The 25,186-nt window shown below is 41.8% G+C and overlaps 1 protein-coding gene across 3 annotated transcripts in view; it reads left to right on the top strand.

Annotated features, from left to right (window-relative positions):
* The window catches only part of LOC146002996 (uncharacterized), a 757,155-nt gene that overhangs the window by 673,701 nt on the left and 58,268 nt on the right, over positions 1 to 25,186 (top strand). For all 3 annotated transcript variants that reach the window (XM_083141160.1, XM_083141166.1, XM_083141155.1), the window contains exons 4-6: positions 319 to 515; positions 10,178 to 10,356; positions 24,738 to 24,861. In XM_083141160.1, the coding sequence (XP_082997286.1) occupies positions 319 to 515; positions 10,178 to 10,356; positions 24,738 to 24,861 (500 nt within the window). The remainder of the gene's footprint in view (positions 1 to 318; positions 516 to 10,177; positions 10,357 to 24,737; positions 24,862 to 25,186) is intronic.

Here is a 25,186-nt window from a genome sequence, read left to right as displayed (position 1 = left end):
TATGAAAATGGTCATGGACAATTTGCCTTGCCAAGCAATATTTATGAATCCCACTGTACAATTTTGCACATAAAATTTCATTTTTACAATATTGTCTATAAATCAATGAAACTGATTTTGATAGATACTGAAGTATTTCAAGTACTTTCAGCGTAGCTCTTAGCCTAGAATAATCTTCCAGTAACGTGTAATATTTTAAGTCTCAAACAGTTATTCCTTTCGGACTCCATAAATCCTCCTCTTTAATTCGCTTGTCTTGTTGCCACTTGACATATCGCGGACGGCTCTGTTTTACTGTACTGTTTTTGTATTTCTCAGGTGCTGTGAATCCCCTCGCACTTGAAGACAAGAAGTATTTTCACCCATCGAGGCAGCTCTGGGAGCACGTTCCTGGCAGGAAGACCGCTTGGAGGTTGCGACCAAAATCTTACGTTTGGGTTCCATCAGCTGACCTTTTCCCTAACCGCTTCCCTGCGGAGTTCTCCATTTTGACAACGCTCAGGCTGCACAACAAGGTACGCTTGTAGTCTGCATAAGTACTAAATAAAACGATAGTAGAACTTTCTGGCGGGAGCCACTACAATGCAAACACTGCGGGGTTTTGAAACTAACAAGTAACGGCTTCCAAATTATCCGATATCCGTTTCGGACGCATCAGATAATTTGTATATCCGGATAGAACAGATTTTATGAAGGCTTTGTGGAAAATACGTACTGTGAAATACGAAAATGAACAATAAAAGAGTACGTGGATAGCTCGTTAAACGGATAATACACATTTGGATATCCACACATTCGGATATCTTGACATCTCGGATAATCCGAATATACGGGTAATTCGGATATCCGGATAATACGGATATAAAAATATCCGGTATTCTGATATTTGAAATCCTGTTAGAGAATTATCCGATATCCGGATAAAATTTTATCCGGATTTGGTCATCCCTAGTACACCCAACGCAAAAGAAACAGTAGTAGAATTATCATCATTTTCATTCGGACTGTATTACACAATTTGATGAGAATCAATTGATATAATGACGTCAATAAGCAGAGAACAATGCCTGCTTCGAACCAACAAATCCTCATTCCTTAAAACCACACAGCATGTAGAATAAAGAATAATGAAAATAACGATGGACAATTTGCCTACCATTATCTTTGCCGTTGACTGTACGAACATGTAAATAATTTGTTCGTGAGGGTACAGAAAGTCCCTTAGATTTAGCTACTAGCGAACATGAAGCAGTAGTGTAGTTATTGTCATGGATATCTTTGGTGTCTTGTTCATATTGATCTTTGGACGCATTCCGAAGTCGCACAAGTTTGACTTATGGTAACTTGCCATCCCTAAGTCCTCGCGTGAAGACTGGAAAGTTCGTTATGGCATTCCTAAAGTCGTTTCCGATACGATGGGTGAAGTTTGCCCTAACACAAAACGCACAGAGTGAATTGTTCAAAAAAACACAGGTCGTGATTCAAACCCGGAAACTTTGGTGTCGAGATCGAGACTACTTCCATCGTCTTGTAACTCAAACTTACCTTTCGAATTACAGTGAAGTGGTTCTAAAACCTCCAAAAAATATTCTGGGTCTGGATGCTTCCAGCAAGGTAGCACAGAACCAAAAGACAAAAGCCTAGGAATTCGCCATCACTTCTATCAACTGCGACGTAGAACAATAATTAAGGAACTCACGACGGATCGAACAAAGAGAAGATCAAGGATTTTCGATTCTTCTCCTGCAAGGCGTCGGAGGAACAGAGACAGACTGTCTGGAGGGAAGGGGAGGAAAAGCCAAGAGAGAGAGAATGAGACATTTCACAGCTTTCGTAGAAGTTAAATGAGGCAATTAAAAGTTTGCCTCATCGTTTTTTCCCCACTGACGTTAAAGCATTAGCGGCCTTAGGAATGGTCTCAGCCTGCATCTTCTAGGCGGCATCAAAATGAAATTTGACGGAGAGATGTTTCATTTTGTCGCCTCTCCCTTCCCCCAATCTTCTCTCGGGGACGGGAACTTAAATGAAACAATAACAATAAAAAAAAGGAAAGAGTTCGTCTCCTCGTCTCGCTTCCCGACGATATTGAACGAAAACATTGCTAGGCCAGTCTCTCCACTTGCCTCGATCTAAGTTCAACTACTCTTGGGAAGGGTCTAATGCTTTTTCCTTGACAGCCAGCGTCATTGTTGTTCAGAAGCAAGCATCTGGACTTAATGCAAACTCCATTGAAGCCAATCTCTTTCGTTTATCCGCCATTTTCTGTAAGTTGATGATCGTTGCCATAAAATGACTGTTCTACAACTGTATGTGTGTCAATCCCTCCTAGACCAAGTATATCAAGAAACATTGGAATGAACAATTTGATATGAAGATCTAACGAATATTATATATTTTTTTAAATATAAACTTGTAGTCAAGAATAGATATAATTGTCTAAATGCCAGTATAATACTTCTTCATTATTATACAATTTTAATCGCGCATCGTCTAAAAATAACAAACACTGCGTTTTGAGAGAATACCTCCTCAGATGAGCCAACAACCAAACCTAATAAAACGACATTGTGCAAGTTCAAGCAAATAAATAGTAAATTATTAGGTCAGTCAAAAAGTAAATGCAATCATTTTTTTCTTTCACAGCAACAATAGAAAACTTACAATGGTATCATTTTCCAACATAGTCCCCCTGAACTTCAATACACTTGGTCCAACGTTCCACAAGCTTTCCGATACTCTGAGAAAAAAAGGTTTTCGGTTGAGCAGCAAGCCACGTATGCACCGCTTCCTTCACCTGTTGATCTGTGTCGAATCGACGGCCTCTTAAAGCATCTTTAAGTGGACCGAACAGATGGTAATCCGACGGGGCGAGATCGGGACTGTATGCAGGATGCTCTAACACCTCGAAGCCCAGATTCTGAAGAGTTTGAGCGGTGTTGGCGGCGGTATGGGGACGCGCGTTGTCATGCAACAAAAGAATGCCTTCCGACAATCGACCTCGTCGTTTGCTTCGAATTGCAGGCTTCAACTTGTTCGAAAGCATATCACTGTATCTTTCACTGTTTATTGTTGTCCCCTTTTCCACATAATGTTCCATAATTACCCCTTCTGAGTCCCAAAAAAGTGTGAGCACCACTTTTCCTGCAGAGTGTTGACGCTTGACTTTTTTTTCACTGGAGATTCAGGGTGTTTCCATTCCATGCCCTGGCGTTTGCTCTCAGGTTCGAAGTGATGGATCCATGTTTCATCTCCAGTGATGATTCGTTTCAAAAAGGCTTCACCTTCGTTAGCATGTCTGTCCAATAATTGCTGACAGATTCTCACACGATTTCGTTTGTTCTCATCAGTGAGTTTTTTAGGGACCCATCTCGCACAGACTTTATGAAAGTTGAGCCTGTTATGGATAATTTCATATGCAGAACCATGACTAACGTGCATATGGTTTGCTACTTCATCAACAGTCACTCGTCGGTTATTCAGAACCAGCTCACTGACTTGCTCAATGTTGTCATCAGTAGTGGATGTGGCTGGACGGCCTGCTCTTTCCTCGTCCTTCACACTTGTTCGACTGCTTTTGAACTTTTCAATCCACTCGTAAACACTTCGCAGCGGTAAAACATTGTCACCGTATTGTGCTGAAAGTTTTCTATGGATTTCAGCTCCTTGTACACCTTCAGACAAAAAAAACTAATTACAGAACGCTGTTCTTCTGTGGTGCACACGGACAGTGGCCAGACTGTTTAGTTGGCCACACTGCAGAGCGAACTGAAGTGATGACGCTGTAACCTGCCACAGGCAAAGACAACGATACTATCTATCGGCTTGCGAGCGCAGAAAGCTGTACAGAAAACCTACGGAAGAAAAGAAAAACATTGCATTTACTTTTTGATTAACCTAATTTAAGAAGAAAGTAGTATAGAATTCCGAAAGGCGCTGAGCAGTAGTGGCTAGATTGCAAATCATTAAGGCGCATGAGTGTACGAGCGCACAGTGTGTGTTCGACTCATTATTTCCAGCCGGAAGCCTCCGGTTTTGAATTGCAACCTGGCCATGGGTGATTTTCCCTTCATCATTTCCATCTAATGATCATAAAAGCTGGGCCTCTCCGATGGCGTAGTTGTAACGTCGTCGCCTTGTAATCAAGGGGTCACTGGTTCGATACCCGGTGGAGGCACATGTAGTTGGGATCCCAATTTAAGCTGTAGGTCCAGTCCCGATTAGCCTTACTGTGCATAAAGTGGACTTGAAACCAAAACTCAAACTCATCATAAAAGCTATCGGCCGAAAGTGACGGAAACAACGAAAGCTAAATAACAGATCTGTTGAACTTACCGAATTTGTGGAAGAGTTCTCTCCTGTGCACTGCAGAGCGATCAGCGCTACTGTAGTGTTGTAAGACGGGCAGAAAGAAGGGAAAGAGAGCGAGGTAGGAGGCTTCGTCGGTCGCGTTCGTGCAGCTGGAAACTTATCTGATTCGTGAGCAACCGGACAATGTGGTATTTTTATCTTGGCAGACATAACAGAGGGCAGTTCGTCTCAACACAACCAGCTGCTTCACTTTCTTTCTTCTGCTTACTGGCCTTGAGGTGGAAGTGCAAGACGTACAAAGTTTATCTGAAGATCAGGGAAGAAATGAACTTACCCACATCGCGTTTGCTACAAAATCTCAACAATTATAAACTACAGTGGGCTCACTATTCTTTGAGGAGTCCTGGGAACTGTTTGGCCGATACCGTTATGGTACATTTCCTTCATATTATTCAAGATCATGGTAAAATATTGGATATAGGTCACATTTCTTATGAGTAACATTGAGATACTATTATACTTTGTTATTATTGGTAGTATATAGAAATGCGTATAACAGACTCTTGCTTAATTATAAGATAAACCATTTAATTTAAAAACACGATATATCAAAAGAGAAAGGTTTGAATTTTAGTCTTTGTACAATTTCTTAATGCATTTAGTAACAATATAGAGCCGTCGTAGTCGAGTGGACATAGTGTCTGACTGGTACGTAGGAAACTCTGGTTCGATTCCCGGGTAGGGTGATTGGAGGTGGGGAATTATTCTAGGAAAGTCCCTGCATGAATCGGCTCTGTGTGTCACCCAGCCTCTAATACATGGGTACTTGCGGGAGAGGGAAAATGCTTAGGAACTTGGTGTTGCCTACACATACACTTATCTTCACAAATGGCGGAGGTTTTGTATGTGTGTTACCCTACCTCAACATCCCATGTGACTCACGGCATATTGCAATGTACACTGAGTAGCTTGCCCTTTTACCTTTACCATGTAATAACAGCATACTCAATGAATCTCCAACGCATTAAAATCGCAAATTTCAGCGCTTTCACAAATAACGTCCTTTCATACGAAAGAGGCGCAAGGAAGTGAAACAAGAAAGAAACTAAACTAACTAAGAGATTAAAAAAGAGACGGTCGTTGAGAAACGCATGAATGTTTTATGACCTGACTCCCTTGGAAAATTCTACATAAATAATAATGCCCTGGGAGTCGAAGCTCTCTTAAATTGACCCTGTTGGTGCCACGGCACGCTGAAAAACGTTTTGAATTCCTGAGAACGTTTCCTTTGGACGGGACTAACTGGAGGAGAGAAAGATAAATAGAGGTATATAAAAGGGGAGTGGAGTGGGAGGGGGGGTGGAGTAAAGATTTCAGCTTTCGAAGCTCGTTAAGCAAATTGTGTTTGCTATTTAAACTAGGAAGTTCTCCTTAAAGTTTTCCTCCTCTCTTTTATGTTTGTTAATATTTATTTATTTCCTCCCTCATCTCGGGGAATCCCGGAGAATATATCTCGGAGAAAACCGTGGCCTTGGCTTTCCCTGAATAATTTCCATGTCCCGAAGAAGCAGGTCTATTGTTTACTCCCAAAGTGTTCCCCCCCGAATATCCTTTAACTGTATGTAATCCGCGTTACAGATGCGCAGTGCGGGTGGAGTAGGAAACAGGGGCACGGAGAAGGTTTTGTTTTCGGTTGCGCTCTCGGGGGCTCCGTGGCACGACTCTCCTCGGCGGATTAAGAATGCAAATGCGGCCGGGGAAGACGGCGGTTGAAGAAGAGGGGGCGGGGGCAAAAAGTGTGGGGGGATAACGGCTGAATTAATGAGACAGAAGAAAAGTTGGCCCTGGATAAATGCAGAGGTCTTTAAATGTTACGAACTTTTAGGTTGCCGTGTTACTTGTTCGCTCTTCTCAAAGCCTGTTATACATCAATATGAACCTACTTTTGAAATCTCTCCTAGTCTTTAATGGCTACAGTTTCTGGTGTTTTTCCACAACAAGGCCATTCTGAGTTCTAATCCCAAGGGATTCATGTTTATGGAAGTAAGTCTATCTGAGCTTGCAGGATTATGTATTCATTACCTTAAGTCACATTAAGCAGCCTGCCGTAAAATACCCTAACGCTGAAACACGACGTATTTGCAATTAAGCAGTATTTCCAATAACAACACAAGTTCTCCCATGTATATAATGTGACATTAAAATAGACAAGTTAGCACAAAATACTGTTGTCTAGTCAGACCTGCTATTTTATCGCCTTCTGTTGGTGATTGCTAATTTTGTGCTATTAAGACTAAGTGTTTTTAGTGTACTTACTTTACGATCCTTCCTTATCTTAGTGCAAGATCACGGAAAAACTGAGTACTGTTTACTCTCAGTTAATTGATTGAGTTGGTGTCTTAAGTCCACTTTATGCACAGTAAGGCTAATTGGGACCAAACTCACAGTTTAAAATGGGATCCGAACCACTACGTGCCTCTACGTGGTATCGAACCTGGGACCCTTTGATTACAAGGCGACGGCACTAACCATTGCGTCATCAGGGAGGCCTTACTCTCAGTTACGTTATGATACATTCAGCATATACGAAATAACACATTTCTCTCTTGAAAAATAAGTAAAATGCAGTTTCTACTTCAGAGAGGTTTTCAGGCAGGTATTTCGTCTCTGCATGATATTACCCTATTAGCACGAAATGTTGATGTCGATAGCTAACGTCAACAGAATCGTTTCCAAATCTGACTTACTTCCTTGATTTGAGTTGGTATTTTAAGCCCACTTTATGCACAGTAGGGCTAATCGAGACTGGATCTACAGTTTAAAGTGTAGTCCGAATCACTATGTGCCTCCACCGGGTATGGAACCCGGGACACCTTGATTACAAGGCGACGACGCTGCCACTGCCCCATCGGGGAGGACCTGACTTACTTCCTTAATAATAACCTTCAGAAAGGGGTCGAAAGCTTGAAACTGAATTTTTCATTGATTTCGTGCTGTGTATTTAACGTATTGGTTCCAAGGTAAGTCAGATTTTAATATGATTGTCTCGGGAAGATTTTTTTTAAAAAATAATTTAGTCACTCTAATCGTCAGAAATTGAAGTTGTCGAGTGCTAGCATGGCTCTCACCACAAACCTCAGAAACTGAAGGTGAGGAGGGGTACCATCATCCTCATCTTTAAGGCTTAAGAATTTCAGAAACTGAAGTTTTTATCTCTCTTTCTATTTCAGCCATTTTACGTCGCTTTTCTCTTGGGTTAATCGTGAGGATGAAGGTAAATGATGAACTATGAAATGCATGATGTAACAAACCCAATGATACACCCATGCCTGAACCAGGATTCGAACCTGATTCCTCTGGTTTGGTATAGAACGACGCTAACCACTCCTCCATGGAGACCGGCTGATGTTTCTCTCATCTCCAAGTACTCTCCTTCAGTAGAGCCAACATGCCAGTGGCTGCAGCTTCCAAAAGTTAACGTGAACTTGATCTTCAGTAACTTAGGCTTTCTAGAAGTAACATCATTGTCATTTTCAGGGTCTGAAGCTTTCAAGAGCTTATATCACCAGTGGCGTGCCCAATGGGGGGGGGGTCATAACCCTCTCTTTGATCCAGTATTCCTATAAAAAAATAAAGTTAAATGCAGGAAAGATGGCAAAATGATGGCTGACTACTAAAAATATTACGTAGTATACTGAACATCACTCTGACTTCAGGTATAACAACTTTCGAAAGCTAACACCACTTATGTTCAGAGTCTCGGGCTTCCAAGAGAAAAATCGTCTCATCTTCAGGATCTGGAGCTTCTGAGACCTAACATCTTCAGGGATTGAAGTTTTCGAGAATGGACAAAGACTCTGTCACCTTCCGAGAACGAAGCTTTCTGCAGCTAAAGCAATTGTTGAGAACTGTTGTCGCCCAAACCGGGAGAGCTAATCTAGTACGGTAGCACTTCTATTATCATCAGTAATGTTAAATCGGTATGAAGACATTCTGGTGCTAGTCAGTACCGCTGACTGAATTTTCAATCCTCGCTCGATTTACAAACGTTGCCTCGGTTGCAGTATCATGCCACCATTTTTGTGTGGAAGGAAGTATAGGAGGGGGAGGGGGACTTTGTAAACTTCGGTGTCGCACAACACTCCTTCCCCCTGTCTTCCAGGAAAGAAAAAGAGATCAGGACGCTAGAGGGGGCGGGAGGAAATAGTGGAAGAACCACATTTATCACTTTCCTTTCAGCCTCCTCGTGGGCGCTTATCTCCTTTGCCGACCCCCGCGGCTCAAAATTGAAGGGTGAATACGACATGGTTTCACACTCGCCTCCTCCGAAAGTTCACCTCATCGAAAAATCGAACGGTTTCCAAGCTCCCCCCCCCCTTGTCGCCAGGGGAGGGTGGTGGTGTAATCGTGGGTATAACGTAAGGGAAGGCCTTATCTGACAAGATATTGCCGTTTCTCCTTCAAGTGGGTTCCTTTCTTTTGCTATTATTCCACAAGTGAATGCTTGACTTCTATCTCTCTTGAGGTTAACTAGGGCAATGGAAAATTAATAATGGTTGTGGAGAATTGACGTTTCCTGCAGGAGTTGCTGGAACATATCTAGTGGTGTGTGTGTACATAAATTGTAAAGACAATGTTTTGTGAGATAAGCCAACAGTATCTGAACAAAAGAGGCTTCGATATAATTTAACGTTTAATCTAGGTAAAAGGGAGAAGCTGCCAACTAAAATTGAAGGCATGTGGGGGATGTGAAAACACAGCCCCACATTCACAATCTCGGAAATGTGTGTAGGTAATGTGATCAACACCACGCTCCGGCTGTCTTTACCTCCATGAGTGCCTCCAGCTACCTATTTTTTAGAGGCTGGGTGAAGCCGAGAGGAATGCATGGACTTTACTGAAAAAATTGCCAACTGCCAGTGGCGACGATTAGGTGGGCAAGGGGGCAGTTACCGCCCCCCCCCCAATATTGCCACTTTTTGTCCCCGCACTATGGACTCTTAATGGTAAGCACTGTCTACTAAGAGAAGGCAAACTTACCTTGCCTCTCCACTCCTCCAATTTAGCACCCAATTGCTAACAACTGCAATTACTCATTTCGCACTGGTGTAAAAGCGACACATGTAGTGGTTCCAGAAGGTCAGTGTCACATTCAGTGATGTTGAAATGATGTTGGTTGTAACCATTTATCTGTGCTGTTTTAACACAACCAAAGTTAAAAGTTGACCTAAACCTGTTGTGCAGACCTTCTGGAACCACTGCCTCTGTCTCTTTGGCTCTCTATGGCAGCCAGACGCCCTATCCACTGGACCACCGAGGCTCTGGCTGTTTGATCAAGTGTGATCCAAATGTACAGTGACAGGCAATAAAAAAGGAGCATCTAGATCCTGGATTACTCGCTTGGCTGCATAGCGTTATGTGCTACGGTAATGAGGGAACCTCAATGGCAAGTTCGGCCACGGCCGTAGAGTTAGGCAACACACATAAAGCTTTAGAGGGAACCGAGTATTTCAGGATCTAATTGTCTCATTGTTATTACCGGTTACTGTACAACGGCATCATAACCTTGAAATTAGCAATGAACTTACAGATCTTACAGATTTAAGTGTGATACCACATATAAACGCATTCTAGCAAGTGTGCAAGTGGCGCCTCTCAGCGGATTGTTTTGAAAATTCTTGCGGAGGGTAATTCCCAGCAGGAGGTCAGCGCAGAGGTTTTCCTCACCAAGTTCCACATCTGTCTATAATATGTTTATCTATGGCGGAACTCTTTAAAATTCAATTTTTATACCTCTTGCTTACAAGACAGTAGGCTTAATTGTAAGATATCTATCTACTGATAGTAACCCTTGTGCTCTCTCTTGCAGATGAAGACTCAGGGCACGGTGTTCAGCCTGAAATCCCGGCAGCAGCCAGACGCTTACCTCTCTCTGGAGCTGGACGGCCCGCATCAGGTGAAGCTCGTCCACTCGGACAGGAACGGGACGCAGACCGTGGAGATCCCGGCCAACCTGGGCGACGGGAAGTGGCACCAAGTGGCCCTCAGGTGAGTTCCCCGACGGAGAGTGAGAATCGATCGCAGGACCGTCGGGAAATCCATTCTGGATGTCGATGCGGGATTTTGGAGTCGACGGTCCGCGTTGGCAGAGCAAACGCGTCGGGACTAACCTCGCATGGTTGCGGCCAACCAGGCGTCGGCAGGCAGTAAAGAGGGGAAGAGAATAATGGCTGTGGGTCAACCTGCCTGACCGACACATGCTAACCCCTAATTGAGTCTGTTTCCACGCGGTATGTAATGACTTCAGGGTGTCAGAGTGCGGGATAAATTTGTATACACTAAAATGTTTTGATAGATTGATTTGCTTCATTTTACTTCGCTCTTTTGGCAAATTTGCGAAGATGGGGATGAGTAATGACATGATGAAATTGATGAATGGACACTCACAAACATCCATGCCCAGGCCGGGATTCGAATCCGGGACCCCTTGCGTCGTAGCGCGATGTGCTAACCACTCCGCAATGGGGGCCGGCACTTACATGTTGTGAAGAGCACTACAAGTTATATCTTCCAGTATACGTGTCGGTATTACATTTAATTGAACCAGTTTGTCTACCCCTGAGGTTCCTGAATATGCCCCCCCCATGGCATAGTGGTAACGTCGTCACCTTGTAATCAAAGAGTTCCGAGTTCGGTACCCAGCGGAGGCACATAGTGGTTCGCATTTCACTTTATAATACACGTCCAGTCCCGATTAGCTTTTTTTCAGCATAAAGTGGTCTGAATCAGACCGAAATATTGGGTCCCCCAGACAAGAATAAAGCCAAGACTGCTGGCAAGGCGAGAAAGCTACGCCGAAGTTCAAAGAACATACGAGCTAGTTAGAAATTTCATAAAAAAATGTATTCTCGACCAGGACTCGAACCCGGTTTTCTGGCGTACCGTACCATTGCTTTAACAACTTGTTTCCTTTTAATTTATCCTTATTGCAATAATATAATACGTATTACACAAAACGTACATTATGGTGGATTTTTCGTAGGATCGGCTGTAGGAAATTAGCATACAGAGCTTTACAGGTTTTTTTATCTACATGATTATATTGTTCACTGACTTGAAAGGCACTTTTTGTATTTGAGGTTGTTTTCCAAGCATCCTATCAGAAATTGCACTGCATGAGTTCTAATAAGAGAAAAGTACTCAAGCTCAGGGGTAATCGCGTAATCTACCGTGAAGTCATTAGATGATCGGAGTAGCCTTCTCAGTTGTTTCCAAGGTTCCATTGTTTTCACCATGCGAGTGCACTACAGTACAGCAAGGCCAGCGGTGCTGGCCCACAGCGTTACGGTCACAAAATTGCATCTTTAACTTTCAGTTATTCATTATTTCTTTCCTGTTACGTCAACAGAATCAACTCGCCGTAGGCCTGCACTGTTCGTCCTTTTCCGATATAGGACCATCCACGCCCTCTCGTGGCGTGTTGACAAAACATCTACCCCGCGACACATCACCCTGGCCTGCTTGTAATCAGCGCCAGCAAGAATCCCCAAAAGAAAGAGGCGACCTTGAATCAGTAAATGGGAGACTGTTTTATGTGGCGGGAAACTTTGTATTCCAGTCGGTAAGGGATGAAAGATAGTCGAGTGCCATCTGTGAAGTCCACTGATGTCCTCAGTGTTGCGAACTGCACGATTAAGTGTCCACGCCAGCGTTGTAGCATTATCAACCTAGCAACTTACAATCTTAATATTTTTAAATAAACCATAAAGTTTTAAAGCACACGAGAAACACAAAAATATGATTGCTGACATGCGTATGATATATTCTATAAAAGCTCTCCCCTGTGTATAGCACCACGCCATGAAGGCGTATAGGGGGTGTGGGGGTAACGCCCCACGCTTTCTTGATCCGGTCGTGAGTGGGGTTGATGTGATCAGCATCACGCCCCTGACCGCCTTTACCCCCCAGGGTTTCCCCCAGGTACCCATGTTATTCGACGCTGGGTGGGCGCCGGGGCCGCTTCCAACGTTAGAAAAGTTCCCGGATTTGAACCGGCTGGGATCGAACCCGGGACCTTTAGCATGGTAGTCAGACGCGTAACCGACTGAGCCACCGCGGCCAATATATTCTATGTGAATATGAACGTTTCAGAGCGTTTGGTCTATTAAGACAACACGTCCATAAACACATCCGCCAAATATAAAGTTGGTAACACTCGCTGGCCGCGGTCACGTTTTCTTTTTCCAAGCGCTTTGCGAAATTGAAAGTTTCTCGGGCGTGTGAATTTCTATTTGTTTTGTTTGTTTTTGCGGGAAATTTCGAGTGGTTGTGTGGAAACAGAAAGCTTCAAAATCTTTAGCACTGTCATTGTTTACTATTTTCTAAGGAAAATATATACGTGGTGCCGAAGTGGATTTGCGAATATTGCATTATGTGAAAATCGTGAAAACTGTTTCAATCATCTGCGTTCGTCTGTTGCATTAAATACGATTGACAACACATCAAATAAGGTTCGAATAAATTAACAACTGCACAAGAACATTCACCTTTCCCTTTCAAATACTCGGTGATTGACAGCGGCGGCGCCAGGATTAATCATCTAGAGGTGCTGAGGGGGTGCGCAATGAAATTTAGGGGCGCGACCTTGAAAATAAAGAAAACAAGAAATGTGCATCCATGTTTTAGTCCCTAAATCAAATATCAATCAACTTTTAGTAGGCATCTATGATAATATGCTAATGAAATTGAAGAATACTTTTGACTTACCTTGCTTCATTTTTGCCTGATTTTAGCATAAGGACGGCGTTTGAAAATTTGAAAAGAACACTTTGTTAAAGGGAGGCCAATGAAATACGTATATGGACGGCTGGAGGATTCTTTCCATGGAGAGGCAAGCAAGGCAAGGCATTTTTTCCACTGAGAGGGGTCGAGATATATTTCCCGCCTAATAGTGTTGCTCAGCTGCGGCTCTAAGGGGAGAGCCGCCGTGCCATGGCTCTATCCTCAGAAAAAGAAAAAGCACTTGCTTTGCCAAAATATAGTTAAATTAATACATTTACGAACGAGGAGATTCGAATCTCGTAAGCGTTCGAGCTTACGGCCGCCTCAATTCCTGCGCCGCATCCCCAGCTGTTCTCTCACTTGCTTGGGGCCAGCATACTCTGGCCTGTGCGCAGAGACATGCGCGGAGGCATGAAAAACTCTGCGCAGGAAACGAGCGAGGAGGTGAAAGCCCAGTGGTAGCCAGTCATAAGACAACCAGCCTTGCCCCTTTTCGGCTGGCACTGACGCGAGAGCTTTCGCATTGTGTAGACATAATTGCTAATCCTGACCGATTTGTAATACTCGTTGGAGAAGCAATTCGCGATAAAGATACTTTCCTGCATACTTGGCAAGAACGAACGTAATATCTTCCCCAAATTTATATAACCATTTAGATAGATGCGTCTAAAGATCCATCCAGACTTTTTTGTTATCGATTTCTTCCTTAAGAAAAGATATATCCCTTGCTCTCACGCACACAGACACGCACGTGTTGCAACTGATGTTGAGAATATTGAAGAAATTTTCTATACAAAAGAATTGCCTAAATATCAAAGGGAATTCGCATCACCAGGCGATTTTTGACTTTAATATTTATAAAAAATCACACGGAAAATCTATCAGTATAAGAATTTTACTTGGAGATATAATCCAATTTCTTGCATTGAATTCTAAAAATTGTAGATCTACAGTTCATTTAGCAGATAATCATATTTCAGTTGTTAGTAACACCGTCTACCGTGCTGGGGTTGCAAATTATAAACAAAGCAAGGCGAGAATACCGTGATCGACTCGGTGTCTCTAATTGTTCAGTGTTTTTCTTTTTAATGAAGTGAAAGTGTCCGATGGTGTGTGAAAGGAAGGGTAGTTAGTAAAGATGAGTCAGATTAGAGCATTATTACATACACCGTTTTCCAAGGTACTATACGATATTAAATTAAAAGTTAATCAACTTGACTGTCCCACACCAGATTTAAACATCAATTCTATTTAAAAATATCAAAAAAATGGTAAAGGTGACAGGCGTCGAAATTTTAATAGTCGCATTTATTTCCTAGAAACTCTGGCCGACCTCCGCAGAGCATGCTACGGGTTCTAATCCCGGCCTGGGCATCGGTGTTCTTTGGGAATGTTCACTCATCCTTATCTTCGCGATTATCCAAAAGTAGTACAAATGCGAAGTAAAATAAACCTATCTTAGGAACTCTGAATTTTTGTCTGCAATTTTAGTAAACAAAGTTCCATTAAAATTACTTCTTTCATTAGATTTCTATGACATATGCTAGCGAAAATTTTTCCATTTCTTGATCACGTTGGCACTACCCATCATACTAGCTGCCAGCTGCCACTAGTGTTGCTCACTTTCTCTAAAAAAATCCTTCAGTTTGAAGTTACTACGTTCCTCTTATAATAAAAGGCATAACTGACCTTGACCGAAATGTACAATTTTAGATTGACATCCATTGTTTTAAGTCCACTTTATGCACATATAGGCTAATCAGGACTGGACTTACATTTTAAAGTGGGATCCGAAGCACTATGTGCGTTCACCGGGTATCGAACCCGAGATCCCTTGGTTACAAGGCAAAATCAATTGAGGTACAAAATTCAGTTGTCAATCAAATGTTAAATACGTTGTACTGGTAACAACAACTGCAGAGTGTTCAGTTTGTGTGCGTTGGCTAAAAGAAGGAAATCGCTACTATGCAACCTAAAGTTCTGCAATTTGAAAAATAAAATAACGCAATAAATACGAAATCACGTATTCACTTTCATGCAATTATCTATTCACTCTTTTTCGACTGCTTCACTTTTCTGAAAATGTTCCGTTGCTTTCTTACCCCTCTTTTCATATGCGTTCATTTTACATTATACATAGCTACCTTCCGTCTTCCCAGGACAAAACGTTAAGTGCACAGCAACTTCTTAGTTATAATCCCTTAGACGACACTTCCCAAAAACGAACCATAACATGTCGTCGCAAATTTCTGGCCTCTTCGTAACAGTCTTTGAAAAAGTTTGAAATGGTACGTTTATGATAGAACAAATAGAACGAATTAACAAGGAAACTACCGTCACGATACAACTCGCCTTAAATAATTTCCCGGGAACGACCTGATGATACTTGAAACCAACTGAAATTTTTGTTCCAATGTGACTTGGAGAAAAGATGAAGAACAGATAGGCGGACAACAAAACCGTGTATCAACAGTGCAAAGGAAAACATACAACAACTGACACTGAGCTACATACATTTATTGAAAAACACAAACAGACTACTTGAAACACATGAAGAAACCATTCTTAACAACAATTCTGAAGAAAGACAGACAGTACAGGAAATTGAAAGCGGAGTCTCTTTGAGAGTAGGATCAATGCTTGCCTGTTATAAATAATAAATTACTCTCACTTCAGTACCTAACGTTCGGCCCTCAATATGACAACGACATGACATAATATGACACTGTAAGAGGTAATATTTTTCATAGAATATAGGTTTTGGATAGGGGGTGCCGAAAGGGGTGCGCGCCCCTGATAATTGAAGACCGTCTTGAAGTACCAGAGGCGTTTGGTTTGGTTTCAGTTGGTGTTTTAAGTCCACTTTATGCACAGTAAGGCTAATCGGGACTGGACCTACAGTTTTAAAGTGGGATCCGAACCACTTGTGCCTCCACCGGGACCCCTTGATTACAAGGCAATGACGCTACCACTGCGCCAGTACCATAGACGTTAAGGACACAGTATCAGGTAGTGTGTTCATATTTCAGTATAACGTACCATGTAGAAGCAATGAATTCTTGGTTTTCTTAATTTTTGGGGATCTGCTTCCCCAACGAAAAATGTCACTGCACGCCACTGGTTTTCACACATGTCGTCAGTCGATACACTAAGGCCTGCCCTGCGAACATTTGGTGCAATGTGAATTGTCTCCTTTGTGCTAGCTGTTCAATCGTACACCTGCGACGATAGCATCTTCCACAGTTAAGTACCATGTGGAACACACCCGATTGGGGAGGTGGGTCGCAGCTATGTTCCTCCACGCGCACCATGCACATTGGGGAGTAAAATGGCAACTGGGCTACCGAGCTAGCCCTGACTTCGCCTGATTTCTTGCTGCTGCTGTTTTACCTGTGTCGGATTATCCCTGCCAATCCTACCCCGGCATTGATGACGTCGACGGTGCCAGTACATACCCTGCGTGTTCTACATCGTACAGTAGCATACAAGTTACGAGTGCAAGCTGCTGTATCTGTGAAGAGCCTTTCGTTTCATATACTACAAGAGTCAAATGAACACCTTTAAAAGTCGAATAAAAATTGTAGGGCAGACTCAAATTTACATGAGGTATCAACTGTTATTTACAAAACGACCTCAAGGCTGCAACTCTAATTGAGCTTCAAGACGCCATTTTTGTTATTGTAAAGATGGCGCCTCCTATACACACTTGCACCAGTGAAAAGGAGTGGTTCCTTGCCCTCTGTCAGCTTAAAACTTACAGAAATTTTCGGCAAAATAAAATTTAACGTCTGTGTGCATGTCTGCCACACCAGCAAGTTTAGTAATGGAGAAGAAAGTTCGACAATAGCCTCAGTTCACAGGCAGGTGGTTAGAAATGTCTTCGCAATTGCTCATAAATGACTGCATGTGGACCCCAAACACCTATTCCTCTTAAGGTATACACTAGGCACTAACTCAAACTTGAACATATATGTAGATAATCAATTGGTCTGTTCTAAAATGCAGCAAACTGTGCAACCGTACACACAGCAATCTACTAGATAAGAAACAGAAACAAATTAAGGCTTTTATTTCACTCTCCCTTGTATCTGCGTCGCGTAAAAGCATCCCTTTTCTTTATGTTACACATTGTTTTTTTTTTAAAATAAAGTCTCGACGTCATCTTTATTTTACAGATGTTTCTCTTTGTCTCATCTTAACATTTAAACGTTAATCCCTGGAAGAGACTTAAACCTGATAATTCTTGCGATATTTTCCCCTCTCTGCCTGTCACAACTCCATTGTTGCTGGTAATGGATCTTCAAAAGCGACGCAAACTTTGTCTTTCTTCGCTTGGAGTGAAAGGTGAGACGCTGAAGCTGGGGGGCGAGTGGGGTGGAGACATTAAGGGTGATGAAAAGGTGCCTTAATACACAGGGAGCAATCCATCACCCAGACATGCGATGGCGAAGGATCTTGTCAAACTTAAATCATCCACACAGCCTCATCCTTGGCGTTAATCGCGACAAGCCCCGTGGCCTGTTATTTTCTTTCCCTTCCTTAGATTTGAGAAATTGTCTTCTGAATAGACGCGTCGTCGACTTCCTCAGCTAAATAACCCCGTTCCTTCCATTTCCGCCGAGAGCATGAGGCACAGGAAATGGGTCAGTGGAGGAAAAAATTAGGGGAGCCCGGGGGGAGTTGCCCATAGGGGCGAGTTGACAATGTCCATTTTATTCCCACCACTCAAGAGTTGGCAACATTGCAGGTTGCTGTGAATATGTGTCATCTCTAGAAACCAACTCACAACTAAGAAGTTGAATGTCTTGTTCACAAAGTTTCTAATGCATGACAAATAACATCAATTCTTACTTGCGAAGTAAATTTTCTCAACTCTATATTCTTTCTTATATGTTTTCAAAGTAAATAAGCACATACATAGTTTATGCTTAGGTTATCCAGAAGACTATGGTAAATTGCACCGATACTACATTCGGATACTTTGTTAAACTGCAATGTTTAGCAGCGACATGACTAGGAAGTCCAATATGGCGATGGGGGTGAGTTGACAATAGGAAGGAAGGGGCTAGTTGACAATACTAGGCCTATTGAGAAAATTGTTCTTCAATTAATTATTTCATCAGAACATCTTAGCATTTGGACACATTGTTTGTAGGTTTATAGGACAGTATATTGCATTTGAATTTGTGATATTACAATAAACACTGGGTAAAAAACTGAGTCAACACTTTTGTAAACTTTTTTTAAAAGTTTCGAACATTTATGTTTCATGACATAACGTACATTTGAAAACATTTTTGTAATCCGTAATTCTTAAGGTAGTATATTGTTTGAAATAAAATATTCCAAACCATGTATGGAGTAGAATTACAAATATTGATTGATTAATTTAGTTTATTTTACTTCGCGTTTTGTGCCTCTTGGCTAATTTGCGAAGATATTGATGAATGGACATTCACAAACAACCAAGCACGAGCGGGATTCGAACCCGGGACCCTTGGCGTCGCAGCGCGATGTGCTAACTACTCGACCACAGGGTCCGGCGAATTACAAATATTGTCAACTGACCCCGCACATATAGTCAACTCACCCCATATACGGGGTGAATTGACAATACTGACGCGCTTCGAAAAAACAAGCAATAACTTTACAAGTTTTAGCATCGTGGTGTAATAAAAATTCACAGTGGTCAAGGAAACTACAGGTATTGCTCGTAGCATTTCATTAATAGTAGATTTTTAAGAGCTGCAGAAATTTAAACAAAAAAAACATGCTCAACTCACCCCGGTCTCCCCTACTCGTCCAACAAAAAAAGATCGACGTGTTTCTTACCTAAACACCAGATGAGAGCGAGCCTCACCGAAGTCCCGTGTTCGAGTCATGGATGTTCCTTGTGAGTGTTCATTCATTAATTTCTTCTCATCATCATTCATCATCATCGTCGCGATTTTTAACACTCCAAACTACGGACGACATAAAGTGTCTCACAACATGAAATCGGTTAAAATATTTTAAAATATATATACAGGGTGATTGGTAATTCGACCTATTCCTGGAAAGGGGTAATACTAGAGCACATTTCCAACAATTTTGACCCTATGCATTCGGGGGTCGGAAATCAATGGGTTTCGAGTTATTGCAGTTTGTTGATTTTCGTGACATATTCCGACTTGCGACCAAAAAACTACTAATTGTGAAAAAACTACTACACCCTGGGCACTTAATCGACATATTGCTAACAGCTGACTAATGAGTGACTACTTGGAAAAAAATTCATGACCAAAATTCCCATACCCACAGAAAGAAACAGTCATTGGAGTACACGTCATGAAGAAATTTGGAAATTATCGTTTAAATCGAAGAGGATTACTCAAACAAATGGTAACACACTTAGCGTAAAAATTACGGAAAAAAATTTCCTCGTGTCATAAGCTCTCCAAAAAGAAACAAAAATATACAAATTGTCTCTTTGCTATTTGAGCGGGGTAGAACGGAATACTCGGTACACCAATCGAGATCAGACTGAGAGCGAGAGAGAGAGATGTCCCTAAAATCGAAACGAGACCGAGATTTGCTGCTCGTTAGTATACTCTCGTTTGAAACTTTACAAAATTACAAACTAACTTTCACAACGGCATGAATCAAGAAAATTTTGTAATCCCTTCTTCATTGCTGTTCTTTATGCTGCTATAACTTTTAGCTGTTTTGTCATCTTTCTGCGTTACTTTTTTTTGTTTAGCGTCGCTATTCTTCCACTTTCGAGCAATCGCAACGATGAGAATGAATAATGATTAAGATAAAATTGATGAGGGAATACTCACAAAGAAAACATTCACACCGATGCCGACACTAGAACCCGGGAACTTCGGTAGCAAGATCGAAAGGCGACCCGGCAAACTTTTTTTTTTAAAAAAAAAGGAAAATTCCTAAGCATTAGTTTGCCCCTGTCATTCTCTTCCTCATATCAGCCTGACTTCTCTCTTTCTTCATTTGTCGGCCTCCTTGGCGGAGGGGTTAGCACATCGCGCTACGACGGCAGGAGTCACGGCTTCGAATCCTGGTCTAGGCATGGTTGTTTGTGAGTGTCCATTCTTCAATTTCATCATATCATCACTCATCCCCTTCTTCGCAAATTAGCCAAAAGTGGCAGAAAAAGCGAAGTAAAATAAAGCTATTTTAATCGTCTAAATCTTCAGTACCTATGTAGATTTAGGGGATCAAACCCCAGGCTATGTGAGAGCCTGGGGCTAAAGGTATTGGCAGCAACAGGTACACGTATAGCTTGGGGTAACACCCCGGAGAAACAATGTCAACACTCGAACAAGCGAAGGGGTCCCCGTGAAATAAGAACAACACTTAAACATTATATTTTAAAACTTCGATAGTTGACTTGTCTGGCAGGGTTAAGAATGGGGATAAAGGAACGTTCGTTTCCCTCTAGCTTGAAGGTCTCGTTGAATCAGTAGATCCAGATGTTACGACACGGTCCCTGAAATAAAACTTCGCTAGCGACCACTCCCCGCGGTATCTCTTTACGTAACAATCGATACTCAGCCCATAACGTAGGAAGACAAGAACTGTTCACGCGATACATTTCTAAAAAAAACAACTGGGGCTGAGAACAGGTCTCCCGAAATATTTATGTGGAATTCGAACTTTCGATCGTTAAGACCGTTGGCACACCGCGGCTCTCGATAACGGTGTTCCTAGCGTAAGGCTTCGTTTGCATTATCTTTCCTACGATTTTCGGAAGAATTCAGGACCAGAAGTGGTAAACGTTGTAAGTGCCAAAAGCGAAAGTGTTGGGAAATCGCATCGTTCCGCACATCAGCCCGTAAGAACGTGCACACTAGAGACCTCTTTACACGACCTTTGAACTACTTAGAGGACTACCAGCCACATTTCACATTATAAAGCACGCCACATTTCACAGTTTAACGTGGAAAACGGTGTTTGAATTGTTGTGGCGTTTATCAATTTTAGTCTTCAATTCGTATCAGCGATTTTTTACATCCGTTGAAGATATCTGAGGTAATTAGCTTGAAGGAAGATCTTTCCAGCTTCTTCCCCGGGCCCTTTTTATGAAGTGATTAGGCTATGGCGCCCGGACTCCCGGCTTCGAGTCATGACTTCGACATGATACGTAATCAATAATCAATAAATCTTTTTTCATTCAAGACAAATAAACCCAAACATCCACATCTTACCCAGGATTCGAAGCCGGGGCCCCTACGCCGTAGCATTCTGTTAAAAAAAAAAACGCTCTGCTTTCTTACTTTTTCGTTGTTGATATGCTGATATAAACTGGTTTTGTGTGTATGTAAAGTTTTAAAAATAGATTAAAGAGTAAGCTATTTGGAAATTTCCCTTTACTTATCAAGACTTACTAAGGAGGTGTCTTTATGTTTCGAGATATGTTCAATTGTATGTTTAACGTGCAAAGATATATGTGGTTTTAATAAATGTGTTGTTTCACATTTCTGTGCTTATACAGTGCGTTCGAAAAGTCCCCGCACTCAAAAGTTTGAGAAAGTTTTGCTTATAATTTATTGAACTTGTCAACGTAATGAATACATACATTTGTTAACTATATCTTGAAATATACAAAAAATAATTTGTAAAATAAATGTGAGTGATACTACAGTCTCTGAGGTCGGTAACACACTGACAAGACGGCAAACCACTTTCCGCGCGTTGAAATACACAAAAGGAATATTGAAACTAAATTTGAAACAATCATCCAATGCTGTTTTAGCTGGTTCCTTATCATCGGGAAAGAGACTTCTGCATTTCTCCACGCATCTTTCATATGACATACTCAAAATAGCGATTCGCTGTGTGTGCGTAAGGCTTGACGCCCACTGAGACGCGGAGCAAGTCGGCGTTTCCGGTGTCTCAATGGGCGATAACCCTTAAGATAAACTGCAGTGGGCATTAAACCATTTAATTTCAATAGAAGCAGACAACAGAAGTTCTGTTGCTTTCTGTTTCCGCCTTTCCTCGTGTCCAGTGGGAGATGCGCTTAAAACGCATTGTTGACAAGCTGTGATTGATTGAAACAGCGGCAGGGCTCTAAATATAGGGTCTTTCATTAAGAGTGATACTTTTTAAAATTTGAAAAAAAAAATAAACCACTCAACGTATCAAAGTAAATTGTGCTTTATTTTGAAGCTTAGACATTGCAGTTATGTTCTGAACAAAATATCGTTCAAATGTCCAAAACGGCTTTGAACACACTGATGCACACGATGGCTCCAATTGTTAACCACTCTGTCCAACATTAGTGGCGTTATGTCTGCGATAGCCTGACGAATGTTCGCCTCCAAATGTTCCAAAGTTCGTGGCTTGTCAGCATAGACCTGGGCTTTGATGTAGCCCCAAAGAAAAAAATCCATGGGTGTTAAATCACACGACCGTGGCGGCCAATTCACACATCCACGTCTTGAGATGATCCGGTCGCCAAACTTCTCCCTCAGCAAATCGAGCGTAGCATTAGCTGTCAGGCACGTAGCGCCATCCTGCTGGAACCACATGTTTTCAATATCTATGGTGTCAAGTTCTGGCCACAGAAATTCGCGTAACATGGATCTGTAGCAGTTGCCATTGACGGTAACGGTTCTCTCATCATCTCGAGAGAAATAAGGTCCAATGACGCCGCCACGCCATAAACCGCACCACACACTGAGTTTTTCTGAATGGAATGGCACCTCATGGACCACTTGTGGGTTCTTGTCGCCCCAATAAGGACAATTTTGCGTATTGACGAATCCACTAAGACAATAATGCGCCTCGTCTGAGAAGATGATTTTTTCCACTGAAATCAGGATCAGTGGAGCCATCGTGTGCGTCAGTGTGTTCAAAGCCGTTTTGGACATTTGAACGATATTTTGTTCAGAACATAACTGCAATGTCTAAGCTTCAAAATAAAGCACAATTTACTTTGATACGTTGAGTGGTTTATTTTTTTTTCAAATTTTAAAAAGTATCAATCTTAATGAAAGACCCTTTATAACAAACTCGTTCTCCAAACCAATCCCGTTTTAAAAGTATGAGTTCGGGGACTTTTCGAACGCACTGTAGCGTATAAGAACACGCGTATATATATATATATATATATATATATATATATATATATATATATATATATATATATATATATATATATATATATATATATATATATGTATAGGGATTTTAGGATCGAATCTGTGCCAGCCTAAAGCAACTCGCCTCTGCGAGAGGTAGCTTTTATGTGTAAGGGGACTCAACCCCCCCCCCCCCTTCCCTGTGAAATAGGGAGAACGCGAACGACATTCAAGATTTAACACTTCTATTGACTGGACAGGGCGGGATCATGATAACAATAGAAAGGATGTTCGTTTACCTGTAGATTCCTGTAGAGATGATCGTCCTCTGCTGATTTGGTAGATAAGGCACGGTCCTGAAATTTGAACTCCTTAGGGAGGGCAACTCCCTGCTTATAACTCTAGCGTAGCATCGATATTCAATCTATCACTTGGAGACAACAACTGTGTACTCTTATCACTTTCGGACTACAGCTGAGGGTGAGATCTGTGTTCTCGAACTATTTAAAGGGGATTCAAATTTCCGCCGCAACCGAATTGCGCACACTTTAGATCCAGGATTGCGCACAAATCTCACTGACCTGTTTTGCGCACAGATTTTGATCCAACGTTGCCATTTTGATAGCTTTAAAGTCTGTGCCCAAAACTGTTTTTTTTTTCCTTTAGACAAGAAGAGAGAGAGAGAGAAATTAGAAATAAAATAGTAAATCTCTTAAGGATTAAATAAGAAAATATAATTTGACCAGTAAATGTAGCAAGTCAAGATACAATTTTCATACCAATTTACATAATACAGTAAGTCACTATTGATGTTTTGAAGATACAATTTTCATACCAATTTACTCAAACTCAAAAGTTAGGTTAGGTTACTGACTGCACAACAAACACTTCTGTCAATCGAATCTCGTATAAATACGGAGATACACCGACCATTATATTCTAGTCCACCAATTAGGTTCATCCTCTATGCCTATCTAATGCTACACAACAGAACGGCTTGAGAGCATTTTACATCTCACAACATCGCCTCATTTTTTTGTGCCCAATCCTGTACATTGTGACAGCTTGTCAACGGCTTATCAGATACTACTGATAAAACCGGAAAAGTGTGCGCAATCCGGCTGTAGCCCAAATTTCCGATCGTTAAAGCCGTTGAGGCAGTTTCATCCTGTCGTTAACCGTACTTTTTGCATAAAGCGGATCCACTAAAGGTCGCCGGTGTAATATGCTTGTAAGAAGCTACTTCCAGCGCTTCAGCCGGACCCTTGGCGAAGTGATTTGTCTATCGAGATATGACACCGGGGTTCCCGGGGTCACGCCTTTTGCGTGATACGGTAGTTAGACACACGAGACAAGAACAACACTGACCGTTATCGATATAATAACAAGGCAGCCTTTCTGATTCCTTGCATCGTCATTGCATATCATTCTTAGTTGCAGATAGCCGAAATATTGATGTAATTCTTGTTTTGCATTAAACCGTAATAGAATATCCAACAAACAAGTTTAGCAAGTTTTGTTAACACAGTAAGTAACGATGTACAACTGCATTTTCTTTTCCAGCATTCGAGACGACAGCTCCGTGCGGAGTTACTTCGACTGCATGTGGGTGAGCACACAGATCCTCCGGAAGAAAGCCCTGGAGATCCCGGAAGATGCCAATTTTGTCATCGGCTACTTGTTTGAGGTAAGGAACCGGTAGTCAGCTTCTTTACCGCCATTGCTCGTCATAGAATTCCTTCTCTACGTCATCTTCAGAAACATGACATCCTGACAACTTTAAACATTCAGTTACTGCAGACCCGACGCAACCTTGCCGACATGAAATTGTTCTACAAAATCATTAATGGAAAATTAAGATCCGAATTTCTACTCACAGAATTCAACTTCAGAGTACCCTCTGGATCGACTCGAAACACAACCCTACCACTAAGCTTTCTCTTATAGAACGTTCTCTGTTCCACAGTCTACCCCAGTTCTATAATGAACTGCCCGCAAAAGTTGACGTTTTC

This window comes from Lepisma saccharinum, chromosome 1 (genome assembly GCF_977018435.1).
Source record: "Lepisma saccharinum chromosome 1, izLepSacc3.1, whole genome shotgun sequence".
Taxonomy (NCBI): Eukaryota; Metazoa; Arthropoda; class Insecta; order Zygentoma; family Lepismatidae; genus Lepisma; species Lepisma saccharinum.
This window is presented reverse-complemented; position numbering and strand designations above follow the sequence as displayed.